Raw genomic sequence first — 20,209 nt, forward strand, 5'->3', positions numbered from 1 at the left:
TGTCCTTACAGAGCCCTCTCGTGGCCACATCGTTTCCCTCACCTTCCTTACTGTTACAGAAGGACCGTGGAAAGCCTCACTTCTTACCACCACCTTTTCAGATTCTACTGCAAGACTGGTCTTTGATAAGGAAGTTAGTGGTTTTGTTTTGCTGCACACTGAGCTTATTTCATTCCTCACAAAGGAAAAAACAAACTTTCAGAGGAAATAGGTGAATATTCTTCTAGGCCAGTAAAGGCAACTTATGAGTACTGAAAGCTGTATGGAGAAAAGAACGGCACTTCCCAGCTGCCATTTGCTATCTTCACATGTTACTTTAGAGTAAGAAAGTGCACCCCGTAAGAGTATAAAACTACCTAAGTGGTTCTAAACAAACAGCTGTATTGTGCTTAAGAAGGAGGCAAGACTCAGTGATACAGAGATAAGCCCCAGGCAAGTACGCAGGGTTGTGAATTTACAGAAGATTTGGTTCATTCCCTACAGAAAAAAAGGTAATACTACTTTAAAAGCCTTTGTCCAACAATACAATACTGTGCTATCCCATCCTTTGCGCTACCAGACAGTACTTTTTAATCTTGAATACTCAATTATAAGGACAGTGGCATACCTTCAGTATGGCAGCAGCTATCAGGAAGTACTAGTTTGTTTCTACTAGTTTGTTTCACCATGGGTAAAATCTATCAGTTCTTGGTCCCTTCAGGGTAGCTGGGCAGATGTCCAGAGCATGCCAGCCTTCACCATCAGAAGGCAGCTGCTCTGTGCAAAGTCTCACTTTAGCTTGGCTCCTGCCCTCTGTAGCCATTGTTAACACTGAAACATTATTGCAGGAGGGAGGCTGGGAAGCTTCAAACACAAAGGTTCAGCTCCAAACTCACACCTAGACCTCAGCAGGCCTGCACTTCCTATTCTGTGGTAAGCATCTGACTTCACAGAAAGACAAAATGTCACTTACAATATCCTTATACCAAGTATCTCATCACCACTTTCAGAAAGTGATGCTTAGCAGACAGGACTTTATACTGACATTTCTCAGCAAGCTGCAATTTAATGTAAGCATTATCTTCTCCAGGTCTCAGCTCGCTGACATGCAGCAGCTTTCCCTCTTGCCAAGCTCAAAGTCCGACACAACAAAAAGCAGTGCTTTGGAAGAGAGAGAGGTACAGTTAAACCTCACACCAGAGGGTTTTTTTTCCTGCCAGAGGGAAAAAAATAAAGTTTTAACAATCCCACACTAAGGATAGCTTAAAGCTTCAGAAATAAAGCCAAGCCAAGACTACAGCACTTATCAAGCAGTCAAACATTTTTAAAAGTGATCAGCAACACAAGGATTTACAGAAAAAAAGTGTCTTTATTAGCATTGTTACAGGCAATGCATACATAAGAACTGATCCTTGAAGTGTACAACCCCCCCAGCCAAGTTTAAAGCAAGAGAATCAGCAGATTGAGACCTATATTGTACACATGTGCAGTAACAGGATCTCTCTGGACCTTCCAACAGAAGAGACTGAAATCACTTTACAAAAAAATGTAAATAAAAATAACACCCATTTTTTAAAAAAGGGCCAGCTCCTAACAAACTGGCATAGCATCAAAAATATCAAACAGGGGAGCTGTCCAATCATAAAGAGTTCCTGTAAGGTTTGCGTATTGCGTTCACACCCTGCATATGCCAGGCATCGTGTTTAAAGCTTAGTAATAAAAAATACACACCTAATAGACAAGGTGGAGTTTAGGTAAGTTTCCATTTTGTCAGTTGTTACTGAATTTCTTTAAATGCATCATCAGTATAATTAACATCATCACTGAATGGCAGCAGTACCAAAAATGAACATTTTTCCCTTTGTTAAAGAGTTCTGCAATTGAGTCAAAGTAAATTAGCAACATCCCTCTCTGGAATCTTTACACTGACATTACCTTACGCCAATTCCAAAAAAGCACCCTTAAAAAAAAAAACAAAACAACTTTTAGCTGGTTTCTAAGTGGGTAAATATTTAAACTAGTTAGCAAAATTAAACACCAGAATTTTCAGAAGTTATTCCTGTGCATAGTTAAATGCTGCAAGATGATTTCACATTTAATAAAGCAGACTTTAAGAAGCAATTTGCAAGAAAAGGTGTTCCCTTACAATATCAATCTTAGCTCAGGGGAGATAGGTATTTTTTCATCTAGCTTCTTGCAATTGCTTTTCATCTACGCTGGATTTTAGTGCAAGTCATTAAATCGTTTGATATCCAGCATGGCTCCTCTTTCTGCCAATCAAATAAGCAATCAAGACAATTAGAACAAGACCAGCAAGGGCTGCACCAACTATTATAGGGATCAGCATGTTGTTTTCATCCAGCTGACATTCTTCCACTGAAGAGAAAAGAAGAGTAGTGTTAGGCACTAGTCCACTGACAGACAGGTATTTCCAGAACCCCACCTCCTGCTCTCAAGCGCACAGATAAAATCGACCTGAGTTAACTTCTAGCTTAGCTTGGCAGCAGCTAGAAGGAAACCAAGTGCAGTAACTACAATCATTTACAATGAAGCCTTTCTAGTAGTTGTATGCACGCTGTAGAGGTTTGTCAGAGCTGCTTCCCTCTCAAGGGCTGTTACTGTTATGCACACAGCTTAGCTGTGGTAAATCTGTCCAGGCAAACTCCTCCCCTAGCTGTTTTGCTTTAACCAGTCACAAAGGACAGCATTAACTAGACCTTTACCCCTTTCACACAACTGTCTGAAGACTGTTAGGAAGTAACGCTCTTCCTTAACTCTTCTCTAGACCGTAGGTAACAAGTCCTAGTTATTTCGAAGCTGCTTCTTACAACACTTTTTGCACTAGCCTCAATTCAGGCATCTTATCAACCTCTACAACACCTGTAATAGGGCATGCAGAGAATAAGCATAGCACCTACAAATTGTCTTTTGACCACAGACTAATAAATTTATATCAAATTGCAGTTCACAAACCTTAGTGTCATTCCCTCCATCCGCCCTCCTGTAATGTAGACCACTTACCTGCTCCAAATTTGTCTCCATCGACCTTGAAAACCTGGACCTGAACATTAAACACGTTGACAAGGGCTTTGTCTGTGACCTGGAGATTCTCCTCTGCACTGCACTTGTAGGAGTTCCCTACTGTAGCTCTCAGTTCGCTCATGCTGTTGTTTGACGCCTCAAATACTGGAGCTGCGTAAGAGAAAGTCTTATTACAGAACCCCGAAAAGCAGGAGCTGCAAGGTCATTGAGCTTAAACTTCGAGGTATTTACCCCAACGATTCTGATGGGTTTTCTAATGCTGGCATCCCGTAATGTTTATAGAAGTAGTCACTGAATGTAAGCCTGTTGAAAGTCCCTACCTTTTGCTTCAGAAGGCAGAGTCGTGCTGACACTCACACCTCGCAGGAAGAATTTGTCATTACTTGCATTCTTTAAAAAAAGAAAGAGGGAGACCATCAGTTTTAATTTAAAATAATGACGTACAACAAGCTGTTATGGTTAGGGTTCATTTGTGCGTGCATTCAAATGACAGTCCACAAGTGGGATGCTAGCATCCAAAGGGCTTACTTCTAGAGAGAGAAGCTACAGAGGGTATGCACCTTAGGGAAGGCTGCTGGTGGGGAGGGGGGCAGAGAAATGCAGGCTGTTGCTCCTCAGACTGACCTCACACCCACCCCAAAGGCAAAAAAAGTCCCAGCCCTGCCTGAGCCAGGCTAGAGCAGTAATCCCACCTGTGCTACGGGGAAGTAACAGGTCAAAGCAATCAAATTTGATCAATCCAGAGATCATCAAATGGAGCACAAAGCTCTGACAAGCCCTGGATTCTGGTCTCAAGGGCACACGGCTCTAATACAGCATTGGGACCGGGCTGTTGGAAACAGGGTTCCCTGCCATCGTGGGAGACCACACGTGCCCCTTGGACGGTGCACAGAATATTAGTGAGGACTTAAATCCAGCTCCAGACTATCACCATGAGATGAGATGCGTATTTGTCACAGGCTACTCCTGTGCTTCAGCAGAATTGTTCTGAACTTGTGTAAAAAGAGTGGGCAGAGCACTGGGAAGGAATTCCCGTTCCGAACAAGATGTGTGTGTACAGGTATACATTCTTTCCTCACAACAGTTACCAAGAATTAAGCCCTCTAAATCCTAGTATTAAAACCAAAGGCATTACTCATTCCCCTTCCCACAGATGGATTTTTCTGCTCTAGTACTTGCCCAGATTAATTTTCTCACATCAAAAAAACTGCAGACCGTAAATGCTTTGTCTATGGATCCTTACCAATACGAAGTGGAAGATAATCTTTGTTTTCTCAAAAGTCAAATTTAGGAAGGCAGACGCGTTGTCACACTTTCCAGAAGCAGTTGTATTATGTGGTATGAAATTCAGCAAGTCTAACCCCATCTAGGAGAGAAGAGGATTGATTATGACATCTGTCCTTCAAGCAACTAACACACCAGCACGCGATCAGGCAAATCCTAATTTGCTTGTACTCACATGTATGTAATGCTGTATTTGCCTGCCTGTTTTACAGGCAAAAGGGCAGACACGTATGCAAGCTAGACCTGGTATAGATGCACCAGAGCTACCACGCTGACACTGAGAGCAAAGCACATCTTTGTATCCCTAAAGAGGCTCCCTGCAGCCCGACTGCCAATAACCTGCTGCTTTCTCCACACTAACCTTCTTTGCTCCTAGCAGCACAAGGAAAACATCAGTAACCACCACTACAGAAGGAGCAACAAGCTATAAAATACTGCTTAAACATAATGTAGAAGCAATCAAGGGAAGTGTCTGCAAGGATGGTCATCCTGTAAGCTGTTTCGGTTCAAAACGTTTTGGCATTGCCCCCGGTACCTGATTTTACACTGTCCTATATCTATAGAGGGCTGTGGGTTAAATGCACTTGCCAATCAAATAGAAACCATCAGCAGCTCTTAGATGTTAAGCCTCACATGACTTTGGACACCTTATTTAGCACTTCCTCACTGGTCGATAAATCAGAAGTTAGGCAGTCCAGCTGTGCTGGAATGCCATGCTACAGGAAGCTGCTTAGGGAATTTCATACAATTAAGGTGGCTTAAACATTTGCCATTAACCGTCTACTTACTGTGCAGCAGCACATCAGCAATCAGTGCTCATGATTCTACCCCTCAGTCATAAATAAGAGCAATACATTCTTTTACACTACTACGTACAGCATTAAGCCCCTAAATCCTATACCGACACCACCCTCCACACACCAGGCCCTTTGTCACTGGGATCCAACTTAGACTACACAAAAGCAGCCACAATTTGTTTGCCCATGGTCATCCACGTTACCTCAGATTAAGCCACAGGATAGGAAAAAAGCTTGCAACCAGAAGGCCCACGCATTAAGCTTGTAGGTTTACTGAACCCTTGGTCATTGTTTCCTGTTGAGGGCCTTCAGCAGTGCCTTCAGGATTACAGCTCGTAGCTTTGCCTTACTGGCTAGTGGGTAAGAGGTTTGCCCACGAGGCTGGCAAGCTGGGCTTTGTAGCAACATCAGAGGGAAAGAGCCTATACCAAGGCTAGATCTTACCTAAACCATGCAGCACTTTTGTCACTGAAAATAACCATTATTTAAGTAGCGCTTAGGCATTGCAGTTAATCCCAGTACTCTTTGATACTGGCTGGAAGTTAACTAAGTCTTTTGCAAGTGTATGAGTCCCCTAAGAATTTGTTAACTCCGTCCATTTTTACAGTAGGAATAGTTTCCCATTCTAACAGTCATTCCCCGTTTTCATTTGGGTACCCCAGGCCAGAGTCCTGTAATTAACAGTTTGCACGTGTTGTTTAGATGGCATCTTTGGTATAGAACTCCCTCTCACCACATTTTTATAATTTTTAACTGCTTTTGTGGCATGGCCATTTACACTAACTGGATTTGACAGGCAAGTTTAGTACTCTTAACTGAAGAGAAAAAAAATCTTTAATGGCCACTTTCAGTAGAATACAACTGAGTAGTCACTAGTCTAAACCAAGCTAAGCAATTCAAATAGAGGACAATCATGGATGAACACTGCGAAGAATCAAGATTTTTACAGAAAATAGCCTGTAATAATTTAGCAAGTCTTCGCCAAAGAAGGAATCTTAAGATCTTGAAGAAGAATGTACCTTTTCATCTTTTTTTTGATAGGTGATATTAAGCTGTAGCCCCATGGAGGCAAGCACACAGGTTCCATTTGTACCAGTCACATTGTATTTACCAACTGCAGGATTTGGAGGCGATGCAGTTGGTGCTGGGCTAGCTGTTGGAACCTGGCTAGTAGTCTGTTTAGGAGTTGTTGGTACTACAGTAGTAGTAGTAGAAACCATGTCTTCAGAGCATTCTGTCTCTGGAGAGAAAGGAAAACAGACAGTCAAACAGAGGCACCGGATGATCTACCTTTTTAATCCTCGAGGGAAAGTAAGACAATTTCAACTAGTGTTTCCTAAGGGAAGGTAATAAAAGCTGAGAAACAATAGCAAAGCATTACTGGAACTATTGGTGTGGAGTTTAAGACACTTAAAACATCGCATATGAAAATGCCACCTCTACTGTTATTTGTAGGAGTTCATGGTACCTACATCTGCTTTTATTCATTTGTCATTTTACTTCACAATCAACTCAGGATAAGTAAGATTCATATGTCGACAAAGCCAGCCTTCCTGCTGTATAGTCACAGCAAGGCTCAAGTGACTCCCCCTTTTGGACATTCTGGGCACTCGTGCTAGCAGCAGAGGAACAGTTCTTGTGCTCAGTATTAAGCAGTCTCCCAGGGAACACGTAGTTCTCATTCCCTCCTTTCCCCCCAGTACACTACCAGGTCACGAGGGCCCTACTTCATTATTTTGGCGATACCCACAGTAGCATTAAAATAATACTGGGCCTGTCATCATAGCAGTGCTGTGGCTCTTTTATCCTTAACAACATGACTTAAGACCCTGTTTATGATGGCAAGCATTCTGGTATATCCCTTCCATTTGGGTTTTACATCCACCCTCTCTAGTTCTGCATTACTAGCTACCTACCACCCGAGGTACAAGGCGGAGTGAAGATGTCCGCCTGCCTTCTCTTTTCATCCAGTTTCAGCACCAGCTTCCAAGGCAAAAGGAACAGTGGCCTCGTTTGCCAGAGTATTCACAAATACCTGGCAGCAAGATCTCAACACGTTGTGAGAGCCAAGAAGGTTCCTGCGCTGAAGATCTACGCCAAATCCAAAGGTCGCAGCAAAGACATTGCTGTGGCACAGGCTTCCATGTCCCAAGCCAAGGTCATCTCCCTATTTCAGGGATAACTTGTAACTTTATAAGGATGACAGCAACTGCAACTGTGCTATAAATCATCTCAATTCTGAGACAATGTCTCAAAAGGCCTAGTTCTAAAATACCATCCATATCTTGCAGATACCAGATAACTAGTGAATAGCCTCTGTACTTAAACAGCAGCTTAGCTTCTGATTATAGCTCAGAAAGAAGAACTCTAATCACACCTGAACTCAGACTCCAGCACAGCACACTTTCCTATTTCAACTCCATTTCTGGAAGGTGGAAGTATGGAGGCATGACCCTATCTTCTGTAGGCTTAACAGATACTGCTCAGGTCCCAGAACGTGATAATTTCCTAGCAAATAAACCAGACAGCCACTTTGACTGGTACTTCAGTGGAGAATTTCCCTCCATCTGCAAGGCCTCAACATATACCACCTCTTACCGCCGCTGGCAGAGATGGAAACACCCATCTCACTTCCAGTGAAAGTTTGCCCTGGGTGCAGTTTTGATACAGTGTTTTTACTGAACTCACTTACAGCATCGCTCCTACTAACTCTGCAAGACAGATGTGGAGATAAGATATCCTTATGTCTTTTTCTGACCGTTACAAAAAAGCAGCTGACAACAGTACTACCAGATAAAATTAAAGCCTCCTCTTTTCTTCAGAGCTGCAGATAATCATGGCAGTAACCTTAGTCACTGCCAGAAGTTACCATTACTAGCGACGCACAGATGCATTGAATACTGACTTTTCTCCCCTTCAGAGAACCTTGCCCAGATCACAAGCAGAAATATCCTCTAATGAAAGAGCTGCAGGTAAAAAAAAAAGTTAAGGGAGAATTCCAGATCTAAAGTTTATCAATAACTAGCTGCCAAAAGGACAGGGTGAAGCCTTAAGCTCAAAATGGTGGAAAGAATGAACTTATCTGGAAAGAACAAGGTATTTTCAGGACCAAGATTTAAAAAATGATAAAGTAAGAATTCTTTAACCATCTGAATTAAAAATAAAATGATGAGAGTGCATTATGCAGTAAGAATTGAAAAAAATACAAAAATCTGGGTAAAGTCTCAAGAAAGTAATAAAAAAGAAGGGAACAATATAACTAAAAGAAAAAACCGAGCATGGCATGAGTAACAGTAATGTGGAAATAGAAAAACAAAACAGAGCTTGAACTCAAACTAAAGTGTCTATCCCCAGATCATAGAATCAGGTGTCTTTTCTAAGGATAGCTTCATCAAGACAGTGATACCACAGGATGGAGGAAAGCAACCTTGAGGAAGTGAGTCCAGCAAACAGACATTAGAAGAATCTAAAAACGGAAAAGGAATCAATTAGGAATAGAAAGTAAAACAGATGTTGATAAACTTGTGTTCCAGAAGGAACACCCGCCCCAAATAATGCAGTATTGTCTTACAGCTTAACCAAAGGACTGTAAGAACAGATAAGGGGTGCTGAAAAGTATTAGGCAGTAAGGAGATTTTATTGAAGTTTCATAGAGATTAAGAAATCAGTTTTTCCCAATATCATGGCTCATGTTAAAGCCTGCTCATAACTGATCACCTCTCATTTTTATCCAGTATACCCACACAACTGGATCAAGACTTAAAAAAAAAGAGATTGCTCTGAAGACTGAAGTAATAGAAACTTTTTTAAATTACAAATATGGGTCCTTTTTTTTGCTGCAAACTAGTTCATCAAAGGGAAAAGACTGATCAAGACAATGATATACACTGAAACCTGAGGCAGTAACGTGAGGCAGCCATAAAAGAACTGCATTATCGTGTATCAAGCAAAGTATTTCTCAGAGATGGGACACAGATACTCCTGTAGAACGCAGCTTTTCAATGAATCGATAATATGCCACCACTGACTACCCTAGTTTTAAGATTAATTTCAATTTAACGAGTGTATAAATGGGATTAATAGCCTAAGAAAGAAGAGTTTCACATTACCCTGAGAAGACTTCTTACTTGCCCCAGCAAGACTTACCGCTTCCTAAAATACCACGGACAAACATGAAGAAACACGAACTGAAGAACATTGCCACAGAAACAGAGCACCATGAAAACACCATGAAGTCGTCTGACTTCTAATCATTACAGAAGTGAAATTCTGAAATGCCTTTCAATGCAAGCAACCAGGACAAAAAGTCATTCTGTGATTGAGGCTGAGTAAACATCATTTTTACAGCTTATATAAAACCCCCTCTAGGAATAGTTATGTATCTGTTCCCTACGGACCAGTTTGCTACTGTCCTCCACTCTATCACTAATTTTCCCCAGAGCACAGTAACTGGTTCAAATTACTTTGGCAGAGTAACTATAAAGTGATCAGATACTTCTTGAACCAGGATTTTGGCCATGCACCCAGCTGACCTTCCGCAGCAGGTCTTTATACCCCTAAGCAATCGTGAGCAGAAGGAACGTTCCCTAAAGCCTGTACAGCATCCATGGGAACATTGTGCACCATCTTCCAGTTGTGGATGCCGACACCCTCAGAGAAAACCTGAGGTCCGTTCATTGCAGAAGATTCTGCTACAGAGCTATCAGAGCTTCAGATCCAGTCTACAGCTGCCTGAATATGATAAATCGGGACTTCAAAAAAATTATTAGGAAGATTAGTTCCCCAAGTACATTTTCTGCTACAAGATACTTACTGTTTCTGCTGAAAGTGCTATTTGTGGGAAAGGCTTCCAAAGTCACGTTGCTAAAAGTAATGTTCACGTGCTTCATAAGGATGCGCTTGGAGCTGATGCATCTGTATTCTGTGCCCATATGTGCCTGAATAACAGATTTTTGCGATGCTTCCATCACTTTTCCTGTGAAAAGATCATATTGCATCAGTAGGTAACAGTTTTTACAGAAAAATCAGTGTTACGTCCGGAAGGGTGACACAATGAGAGCAGGAAGTTTACCTTCAGTTGAATTATGGAATAAAGTTGCATCTGACAGGTTGTAGCTGAAAATTAGCTTTTCAACTTGGTACTTATCCACAGTTTTCGAGAAATTCAGTCTTAACAAGTGTCCTGCTCCAAAACTCAATGCTAGACTTGGCTGAGATGTGTTACCTTCACCACATGAGCTGTGTGGCTCTGTTGTGGCATTTTGTGGAAGAAAGAAGTGTGCAAACTGTAAAAAAGAATACATAACGTATAAATGGGATAATGTAATAACTTTGCCTTACCACTTTTTAAATATCCTATGAACCCGCTACAAAGCATACAGCTGACACTCATGCTATGTCTATTTACGTACCGTTATATAGCAAGTAGCATGTTATTGGCACTCAGATTTCTAAGAATATTCCTCAGAAATTGGAGGACATAGTGGTACGTCCTCACAGCACCTTAGACTTTCCCTTTAAGCTAGGGCTATGAATTTGCAGGTGAATCTGTACTCAGCAAATCCAACCTGGTAAACTCCAGACATGTGAAAGACAGGAGAATTTATACTTTGCTTCTTGCAGTACAATTGAGTAAAAACAAAAGTGAATGGTACAGTGTACATACTTTGGCTATAATTCTTTTGAATATATTGTGTATTGACAAGGAACTTGGTACCTGAGGACAAATAGAACGCTTACTGGAAAGCGTGAGCTGACTGCTCAACAAGAAGAAACAGACAAAAGCATGTGATGAAAGCAGTTACCTCTGAATGCAAACCTGTATAGCAGTATCAGCAGGATTTCAGACCATCAGCACTGAAAAAGTCAACTACACAATACAATTCTGCTCAAATCACACACAGCAAGTGTAAGCACTGGCAGAGCAACTGAATGTTTTAATCTCACACTATGACGACTAGGAAAAGGTAATTTTAACAAGGGTGCCTTAAAACATGCAACTGCAATAAGATTATAAATAATTCACAATTCTGTCTAGTAGTAAAGATGCGAAAAACAGTAAATTGAAAGGCAAAGTATTTGTAAATAAAGATCCTTAACTTTCCAGTAATGGACTTGCTGATAAAAACCTGTAAGCACTGCACTGGTCTGAAGATACACCGAGATCTACAGAGATATGCTAAGCAGGTCACATGGAAGCTTCAAAGCTAGATGCCAATGGCCATTTCAGTTCAGGTGTAGCCCGTATAACTAAGCTGCAGTGACCAAGTTCACCAAAAAGAGACGGGCAGCGTTTTATCCTTTACAGTCACAGTGAAAGCCATTACAGCTACCAACAGGACGCGTGTAGAATTCCAGACAAAATTTCACGTGTATCTCTTGTGGTGGTTTCAGGCAGCTTCAGTCCTGCTGTATAATTACAGGAAGCGTCAGTAATAAAGGAAAAGTTGATGCAACGTGCCTGGAAGGACGGAATGTTTGCAGAAGCAGTTTTTCAGGCTTAAATATTTGTTCAACATTTGTTTCAGTACGGCACACGTGCAAAAATACCCCACATTTTATAAATGCATGTTAGAGACAAGCAGCGAGCTACTCCCATTACCTGTTTTTGCCCATTGCTTTTGTATTCCACTGAGAAGGCTGCTGTCAGATTAGCAATTATGCAGACTTTGCCAGATGAATCTTTTACATCAAATGAAGAGGAAACCTGTAAAAAGCCTGGTGAGAGCGACAAGGAGTTAGTTAACTTGGTGTCACATTAAAATTAGTTTTTGAACCCAAGCAAAGAGACAAATATCTACAACTGTATGTTTTGGGAGAATATCCTGAACAGCAGTTGAGTTTGGAAACATCCGTGAACAGTCTATTCGCTAGCCTCAACATCACTAACACAGGATATATTTAACAGCCCATTTAGAAAAAGACAAAGCCACCCAAACTGTTGACATGAGAGGTCCTCAGAGCGTAAGAAAAACATGTAAGAACCATATCAGCCCTGCTGCTCAAGGCAGCAGCTCCGCATTCACCTCACAGAGCAACTATTTTGCAAGCTGCAGCCAGAGCTGACTTAACAGGTCGGACCCCGCACGCCTACGGCGCTCAGCCTCCCCCCGCAGCACGCCACGCTGCCTCCACTCCCGCTGTACCAGGACACTCAGCCGCACACGCGCTGAATGCAGCATTTAGAAGGCTTGGACTGACTGCAGATGTTTTGGAGTTACTGCCAAAAATAGCGTGACGGAGCATGCCACCCTTGCCAGGAGAGCTTCTCTTGACTGTCCTCACGCTCCCCGCACTTGAGAGGAGGATGGGGGCCATGACCTTGGCTCAGACAGAGGTTGTTTTCCTGCCTGGTTTAAGCTCATCTCTGACCAAGCGCTGACAAAAACAGGGCTTCTCCTCTGCTTGGAGCACAACACAACTGACCTGTTACTGCAGACAGAGCAGGGTAAAGCCATGTGAACGGAGGAGCATGGCAGCGTCCCTTCTGATGGCAGCGTGGACTTACACCAGCCTCCACCTAGGGGATGGCTGCTGGCAGGCTGGATTCAGCCAGAGCACTGGTTATCCCTACTTTGTCTGGGGTGAGCGCCAACCAGACAGTGCTCTTGCATCTGTACTCATATTAAGGTGTTCACATTCTTTATTGCAGAGCATTTGCTTTGTTTCTGATTCTTATTTTGTCCCCACGCATCTGAAACAAACCTCACCGCAAAAAGCCTGCACCATTTTCCTGCTAGCACATTTGTCACCTCAAAGAAAACCTGAAAAAAAGCAGTTACAAGGCACAAACCACTCCATTTATCACAAGCAAATAAGCTTTAAAGAGTCAAACATGCTAATCCACTCAACTGCTGACACAGCAAAAAGACCAGCTGAGGGATTATCCATTAGCTAGCTTTCCAACCCTCAAGAGGTTTTTAAAAAGCAAATCCCAACTTCAGAAGTTTTTGCCACAGAAGTATCATGTATACAATTGCATTATGACAATTCTTAGGAAAAACTGGACTTTGGTCAGTTTCAGCCAGGCAGAAGGCGCTTCAGTTGTAGGAACACATTGGAAACAATTTCAGCAAGTATTTGCCCTGGTTGCTTCCCCTCAGCAACAATTTCCTTCATCTCCAACAAGGGACATACATCTCCCCCAGCATCAAAGGCGGCCAAAACTTAAGTCAGAACTCACACACTTCACCCAGCTGTTCAAAGAGCACAGACCAAAAACCAAAGACAGATCAAAGAAAGAAACTACTTAATGGATAATGTAGAAAACTGATACTCCAAAACAAAATTGCCCTACCTTTATGTCCATCTTATAATGCTCCTGAAGGCACATATATTCACAAAGAAAATGTTACTTATTGCAATCATAAAATAATTGATGCTCCTCCACATGGTAGCTTCAATTTACCAAGTTTCCCTCACATTAAATTTATGTTTGGAAATCATTTACATTGTACCCGAGCACTTGCTTTCTTCAGAACAGATCGGCTTACACTTTCTTGAAGATTTCTAGCACTGCATAGGAAGCACTGTAGAGGCACAAAACAACAGTCCATGGCTGCTTGAGCTAATACTACAAATAGAAACTGTGACAGAATGAAGATCTTCAGTATGCATGCTGATTCCGTTGTTTTGTAGCTACTAAAAAAATTCTGGTGATTTTAGAACTAAAAATAAGTGAGTAATAGGCACTACAGAATGAAAAACGTTTAGAAGAGAATTACAGGGGAAATAGAAGACTGAAAAACAGCATTAAGAAAAAATTGCTGTCCTAAAGGAAAATATGAGAGTCCTGCCCATTACAGATGATTCAGAGAACATCAAAAGACAATGCAGAGGTACCACAGAAATCACTGAATGGAACACAGATTCTGGGAACGAACAGCTGACAAATTACCCTCAGCAAGTTTAAGTAATAGAGAACAAGTGGTCTGAACAAATATTAAGAATACCACCTACACAGCTACTAGAATTTTGCAAGGTTAAGTTCACACCATGATATGAAACCCAGTGTGGTTAACGTGGAATAAACACTATAAAACCCCATTCCCCCTCCAGAAACGTTAGGCAGCTGCTGGATTTGCAGTGTCAGAGTGATGAGACATGCGTCAGGCATGAGACATCAAGCTATATCCTCAATGAAGTGGCAAAACAGGGCTGTTTCCCTGCAAGTAAATTGGCATTCACGAGGATGGCGATCAGAGCGAGCAGTGTAATCCACTGCCATCGTCTTGGGGGCGGGGATGGAGAAGCATACAGAACAAATTGTGTGAAACATCAAGAATAGAGGGACACTGAAAAATTAGCAAAACCATAGCAGAGCAAAGCAAGGTACTGAAGACGTTCCTGCCTACTCTTCGCTCCAGCCAGCCAGTTTAAAGCAGAAGAACAGCTTGCCGGGTTTGGGAGGAAAGCAGCTGTTGAGTTTGAGAAGGCTGCTTCAGTGCCGACCAGTGATTAACGCGTGAATCATCTCCAGCCCACAAACAATAAGAGCCTGCAGTCAAAATGTCAAGAATACAGAAAGCAAACTGATGTTGGATCAATCTGCCCTGCGAATATTTCTCATTAAGTTACATAAAGTAATGGTCAATGTTATCACAGCATATCTACAAGTTGAGAACATTGCTTGTACTTCTCATAATGGTACCATTCTTTGCTGTTTACCACAAAAACTGATACAGCCTCCAGTGTCTTCAAACTTTAAATGCTCTTCTTAATAAGCTACAGCATCTTACTGTGCCAGAGCCATGGCAGTATTTCAGATTTATACAGCTGAATAGATCTCAGACTTTTCAATAGCAAAAAGTTTTGTGACATTCATTATTCATTCAGCTGGAAATAGCATGTTATAATATCTAGCAGAAGAATCACCAAAACCGTAGCAGCATCAAAGAATTCTCACTTCATTCAGATGCTTCCTTTGGATTCCAACAGGTTCCTAGAAAAGGTCTCCTTACACATTTATTCAAGCTGCACATTTTCACCTGAAAATCATAAGGTATCTGATCCCTTTACACCACATTTCTGAAGATACATTGTCATGCATGAAAGACTGAAGGAAAAACTAGATAGATACATTGCTTAAAATCTAGCATCCATTTCAACTAACACAAATGCATCAAGAAAACAACCACCACCAAACAGAGCTTATTAACACTCCAAGAATCAACAAGTCAAAGAAAACTAAAACTTCCTTGGTTATACAACAACTATCTTAAACTCATCTACCACAAAAAAAAAAAAGTTAAATTTGTTTTAAACTGAGAACTATGAAGCTAGCAAAACAAATTGGCACATTTAAACAATCCAAATCTGAGCCCTTTTGAATATTGTTCATGGAAAGCTGGGATTCCCCCTTTCTTGACCAGACCAAGATGCTTTCAGGTTTCAAGCTTTTTATGATTTATATCCTATTAGTCAAGCACAGCTACCCTTAGGCTACTCTCCCTTATAATGGAAACCTATCAAGGGAAAAAGACAAATGCCTTATTTTGCTCTAAAAAAAGCAAGCATGTATTAATGGCAATTGTTTACGCTAGCTGCTTGCAAAGAGGACTTCGGTTGCAATAGTTAATCATTTACCATCTCCAAGTTTTTTTTTCCTAAAACAATTGGACAAGGATCTCAAGCATGAAAGCTATTTATATCTTTTTTGTTACTGTATTCATGTTTCTTGCATAAATATTGTCTGCCTCCCTCTGTGAGGAGAGGACAGCAAGCAGCCAGACCCCAATGCCAGGGGTGACTGGGCAGCAGGTGCCAGCACCAGGCGGCCATTTTGTATCCACGTTGCCAGGCCCTCAGAGCAGGGAGCACCGCTATCCACAGGGCAGAGATCCAAGGAGCAAAGCCATGCTTGGTCTTATCTAAAGGTTTATTTCTCACTGTACACATGAGTGGAAGTGCCCCAGTAACTTACTCACTTGGCTGGTTCGGAAGGATCCTGTCACCTCAGTGCCATTTTGTGAGCAAAATAGTGACCCCGGTGCTTCAGACTCCTAATGTCTGTGCCAGGGAATGGGAAAAACCCCTGAGGAGTTTTGCTTCTCTCCTCTAATCGTGTCTTCCAATTTAAGCACCACTCCCAGGTGGGCACCTTGTACAAGTTCTTTCTTGGAAAAGAAGGCAAGATCACTGCTTTGGATGCAGGATCTACACTACCTTGGGACAGTACAAAAAACAAAAACTTTAAAAATATATATATATATATATATATATAAAAGATCATACTACTTACTAACCCTTATGTTTCTGAGGAACAAATGAAAGCAAGAAATCCTTTGACATATCTGATGCATGAACCACTTTGCCTCAGACAAGATGTTCTTCATAAAACTGAGTTAGAATTTACCTGTCACCAGTAGACTCAGAAGCCTGAGCACAGGATATCAAAAGCATATCAAGAAGAGACAAGGCTAGGCTCACCTCAGCTGCTGTTGGGACATGCTTGAACACAAGCACAATGGCAAAAAGCGGGAGCAAAGCTTAATTCAAGGTTGGTGGGTGCCCTGGTAGAGAAAGTGAGCTATCAAATTCCAGATCCAACCCCAGAAGATGCATCCTTGCCAACTTACAGGGATGAATTCACACAATCTTAGGTTATATTTTGAATACTGTTGATTTACATTAGGGCAGTAAGCCTTTTGTTTCTCAATCCAAGTGTGCAGGTGAATGACCTCTCTCTTTATAAACACAAAAGCACAAAGCATTATAAAGGAAAGGATATTTTGCAGCTGTACACTTGCCATTTGGCCAGACAATTGCACAATTGCATCAAGTTTAGTCACATGAAGCTTCTTTACAGTTTACAATCTAGAGGAAGGAAGTCTTGGGATAGCTCTATGGCAGCTGATTACAGGAGTCCACCGGGAGGGCTGATACACCATGGCTGGAGTCTTTCCAGCATTCGCACAAGTTAATTTTGCACTTGCTCTGGTTAGCACTGCTGTCTCACACCACACAACTAACACACCCTTTAAGGTAGCTGACAGCCCCAAACAGCTTTTTAGAGGAAAGAGCACCACTTAAGAAGTCCCCTCAGAGGAGAGGAAATTGGAAAAAAGAACAGTCTTGCCTCAGTAAACCACTCTCCTATTCTTACTGAGAGAAGGGGATATCACTTGTCAGGGAAAGTAAAGCCATATTAACATATGTAATATTACACAGACTGAATTCTGCCTATTTAAGAAATGAGAAACCACTAAGAGGTTAATCAAAGAAAACGAACTGCATTAAAAGCAAGGACTACTGTCCATGCTGCACTGGCAGGGTGCTACTTACACTCTCGCCCTTGGACGTAGAGAAAAGAGTACTGGCAGGCGGCATGCTGCCAAGTGACAGGGACGGCTGAGAAACTGTCATGCTTGGATTGAACAAGATACCACTTTATCTTAATGTCAGATGCACCAGAAACATGAAGGCCTGATTTACCAAAGATGCATTTTAAAAAAAGTAGGCATGTAACTTAGAATTCAGGTAATGCAATGAAGCATTCAAATAGCTGTTGTAACTACTGCCGCTCACACCCAAAAGGGTCTCCTGCCAAGATTAAAAGAATAAATACCAGGAAATCCAGGATCTCACTAATCTTTCTCAGAGAACTTCCAAATCACGCCTGATTTGAGAGAAAAGAAACCACTGCAGTTCAGCTGAAACAAGCAAAGGAAGGCATGTCTTTTTAGTGCGAGGAACAAGTTCTCTAAGACATGGAAAAGGCTACGCTGAAGTAAAAATAGTTAGCTTCTCAATGAAATATCCATCCTCTCCTTTCAGTAGGGCTCCCCCGTACCTAGAGTAAACTTTTCAGCTTATCGTCTACTACTGATTGGCAATCATCCTATTCACTACAGAACAATCTGGAAAGGGGTTACACAAAGAGTGGAACTTGGAAGTCAGTCTGGACAAGGACCTAAGGCGCGTATCTCAAGCAGCGTGATTGGGAACCAGTGGAGTTTTTACCCTGCCAGTCAGAAGAGCTGCACAAGCCAAGGCTGAGTAACCTGTCACATGATGACAGATTGGCACTAGCACACGAATTCAGGTCCTTTGAGACTGTGTCAATACACTTAAAGAAGCTATCAAGCAAGCACAGTGGTAAGTGCATCGTTTGATAAAGCAACATTCCGTAAGTTGCACAACACAGCAGTGGTTATACTTTACGAAAACTACTTCATAGTCTCAGTTTCATATAGCTAGTAATCCTAAGACTTCGGAAAACAGTAAAACACCACATTATTTAGTGGCTGGAATTCATTAGTCAAGTTTCTCTCAAATACCCTTTTAAGTTGCTGTTTCCAAGCAGCATTCTGGCCTGTTATCAGGGCCCTTCTAATCAGTATATCCAATGCAAGTACAGACAGCAAAACATGTTGGTAGCAAAGTTTGAAATTCCCCTTCAGACTGAAGTTGTGCAATAGAAACACGTGGATTATGCGTCAATAACCCTGAAATGGCATCATGGTACCTTTAACTCCCCCCCCTCCCTGCCAGATCTCAGATATTTCATTATCCGCTCGCTGATACTGAATCAGAGAGTTTGTAGCAATGTCTGACTACACTTAAATTTTGGAAATGTTTTCCCTGCTGTGCTCATGTTTCAGTGAGGAGGAGAACTACTGGTGCTGCAGCACTGGAAGAGCACAAGTGACTCTGTTGGGCCTGATACTCAGCACAACTGGCATGTCGTGCTCAACAGCAGACAAGCACAATCTCCATATTACAAAAAGCAACAGCTAATTTGAGGGAAAGTACTTCATTTCCTTTAGATTCCCTTCCCGGTATTTATCACTATTACTCAAGTCTTTTGCTCATTCCATATACACGTTCTATATTAGCCAGGAAACTCATCAGGAAACACTTAATGCTGACACATGAAGAAATATTCAGCTCAGTGCTTGCTACTCAACATGAAGGGAAACTGAAGCAGTAATTAAGGCACAGGGAGAGGAGAAAAATTGGGCAGATATCAGCCTACTGTCCCAAACTCAAAGCACTGCTGAACAATGCTTTCACATTTGACCCACCCCAATAATCCTCAAGCCTCCTGTGATCTTGCGTTAAGCTAATCAGCATTCACCGAGATGACTAAAGGGCTGCAAATGAGGCCAGCTCAGGTAAGGCCATTCTTCTCATCACTACCGCCCAAGCCTCTCAGCCTGGGAGGTTACCTGTGACTCGAAGGACAGCGTCTCTATTTGCACCACAAAGCATTCCCCTGAGATTTTAGGATAAAGCAGTGTGGAAGGATCTAACTACTAGACACTGGCACAAAGGCCTGTTGGTAAGCATAGCTGGTTACTCTGCAGTAGAATAAATTTGTTTCTTCAACAGCAGAAACAACACATTTCACATACCGAAAAGTGACAATGCTAAATGGACAGGGCCATGTTTGTAAGTGCTATTTAAGCAGAGGGAGCCTGTCACAGTCCCAGCAAACGCCATTTGCAGCGTCACTTTAAACCTGCAGGCCGACTTCGACGCCAACAGCCGCAATTCTCCACTTAAGCCGTCCCCACAAGCCACACAAAGGACTCCCACTGGGACGCCAGCTCAGTGCCACTCGGGCTGCAGACCCCAACCCCAAAAACAGGCCCGACGGCACCGCCAGCCGCTGTGCCCGCCGGACCAGCTCGCGACGACCGCGGCACCGCGCAGCGACGCCTTTCGGGCTCGGTGCGGCACAGAAACCGAGGGAGCCAACGGGGACGGCGATGTTTGCCGCCGAGGAGCTGCCAGGCGCTTTAAGGGCTGCCGCAACCCCGAAGCCACGGCCGCCAGCTGCTGCCTTACCCGGGACCCCCCATGCTGGCTGCTGAAGCGCCCCCGCCACCCTCGCCGGTAACCCGATAGCGTCGCGTGATGCGGATCCGCGGCCTGAAATCCCCCCCACAAGCCCTGCGCCGCTCCCTCCCTGCCCCGGATCCCCCCAGCCCTACCCAGCAGGGCGGCCGCCGCCAGCAGCCCCCGCGCCATGGCCGGGAGCGGGGGGCGAGGAGCAGCAGCAGGAGGAGGAGGAGCGGGAGCGGGAGGCAGCTGCGCACGGCGCTGGTCCCGCGGGGTCATATGACCTGCGGCGTCACGCGCCCCGCCCAGGGGGCCTCACGTGA

At 42.8% G+C, this 20,209-nt stretch overlaps 1 protein-coding gene across 1 annotated transcript; it reads right to left on the bottom strand.

The window, feature by feature from the left end:
- Positions 1 to 1,328: 1,328 nt before the first annotated feature.
- LAMP1 (lysosomal associated membrane protein 1) lies at positions 1,329 to 20,200 on the bottom strand. The gene is made up of 9 exons (XM_080577064.1): positions 20,039 to 20,200; positions 11,704 to 11,819; positions 10,174 to 10,387; positions 9,916 to 10,077; positions 6,122 to 6,342; positions 4,265 to 4,387; positions 3,342 to 3,411; positions 3,001 to 3,171; positions 1,329 to 2,355 (listed from the first exon to the last, which is right to left on the bottom strand). The coding sequence occupies exons 1-9, from the start codon at positions 20,163 to 20,165 to the stop codon at positions 2,216 to 2,218; spliced, it is 1,344 nt and encodes a 447-aa protein (XP_080433190.1). The 5' UTR covers positions 20,166 to 20,200; the 3' UTR covers positions 1,329 to 2,215.
- Between the last annotated feature and the right edge of the window lie 9 nt (positions 20,201 to 20,209).

This window comes from Anser brachyrhynchus (genome assembly GCF_964034855.1).
Source record: "Anser brachyrhynchus genome assembly, chromosome: 1".
In the NCBI taxonomy this organism is placed as follows: Eukaryota; Metazoa; Chordata; class Aves; order Anseriformes; family Anatidae; genus Anser; species Anser brachyrhynchus.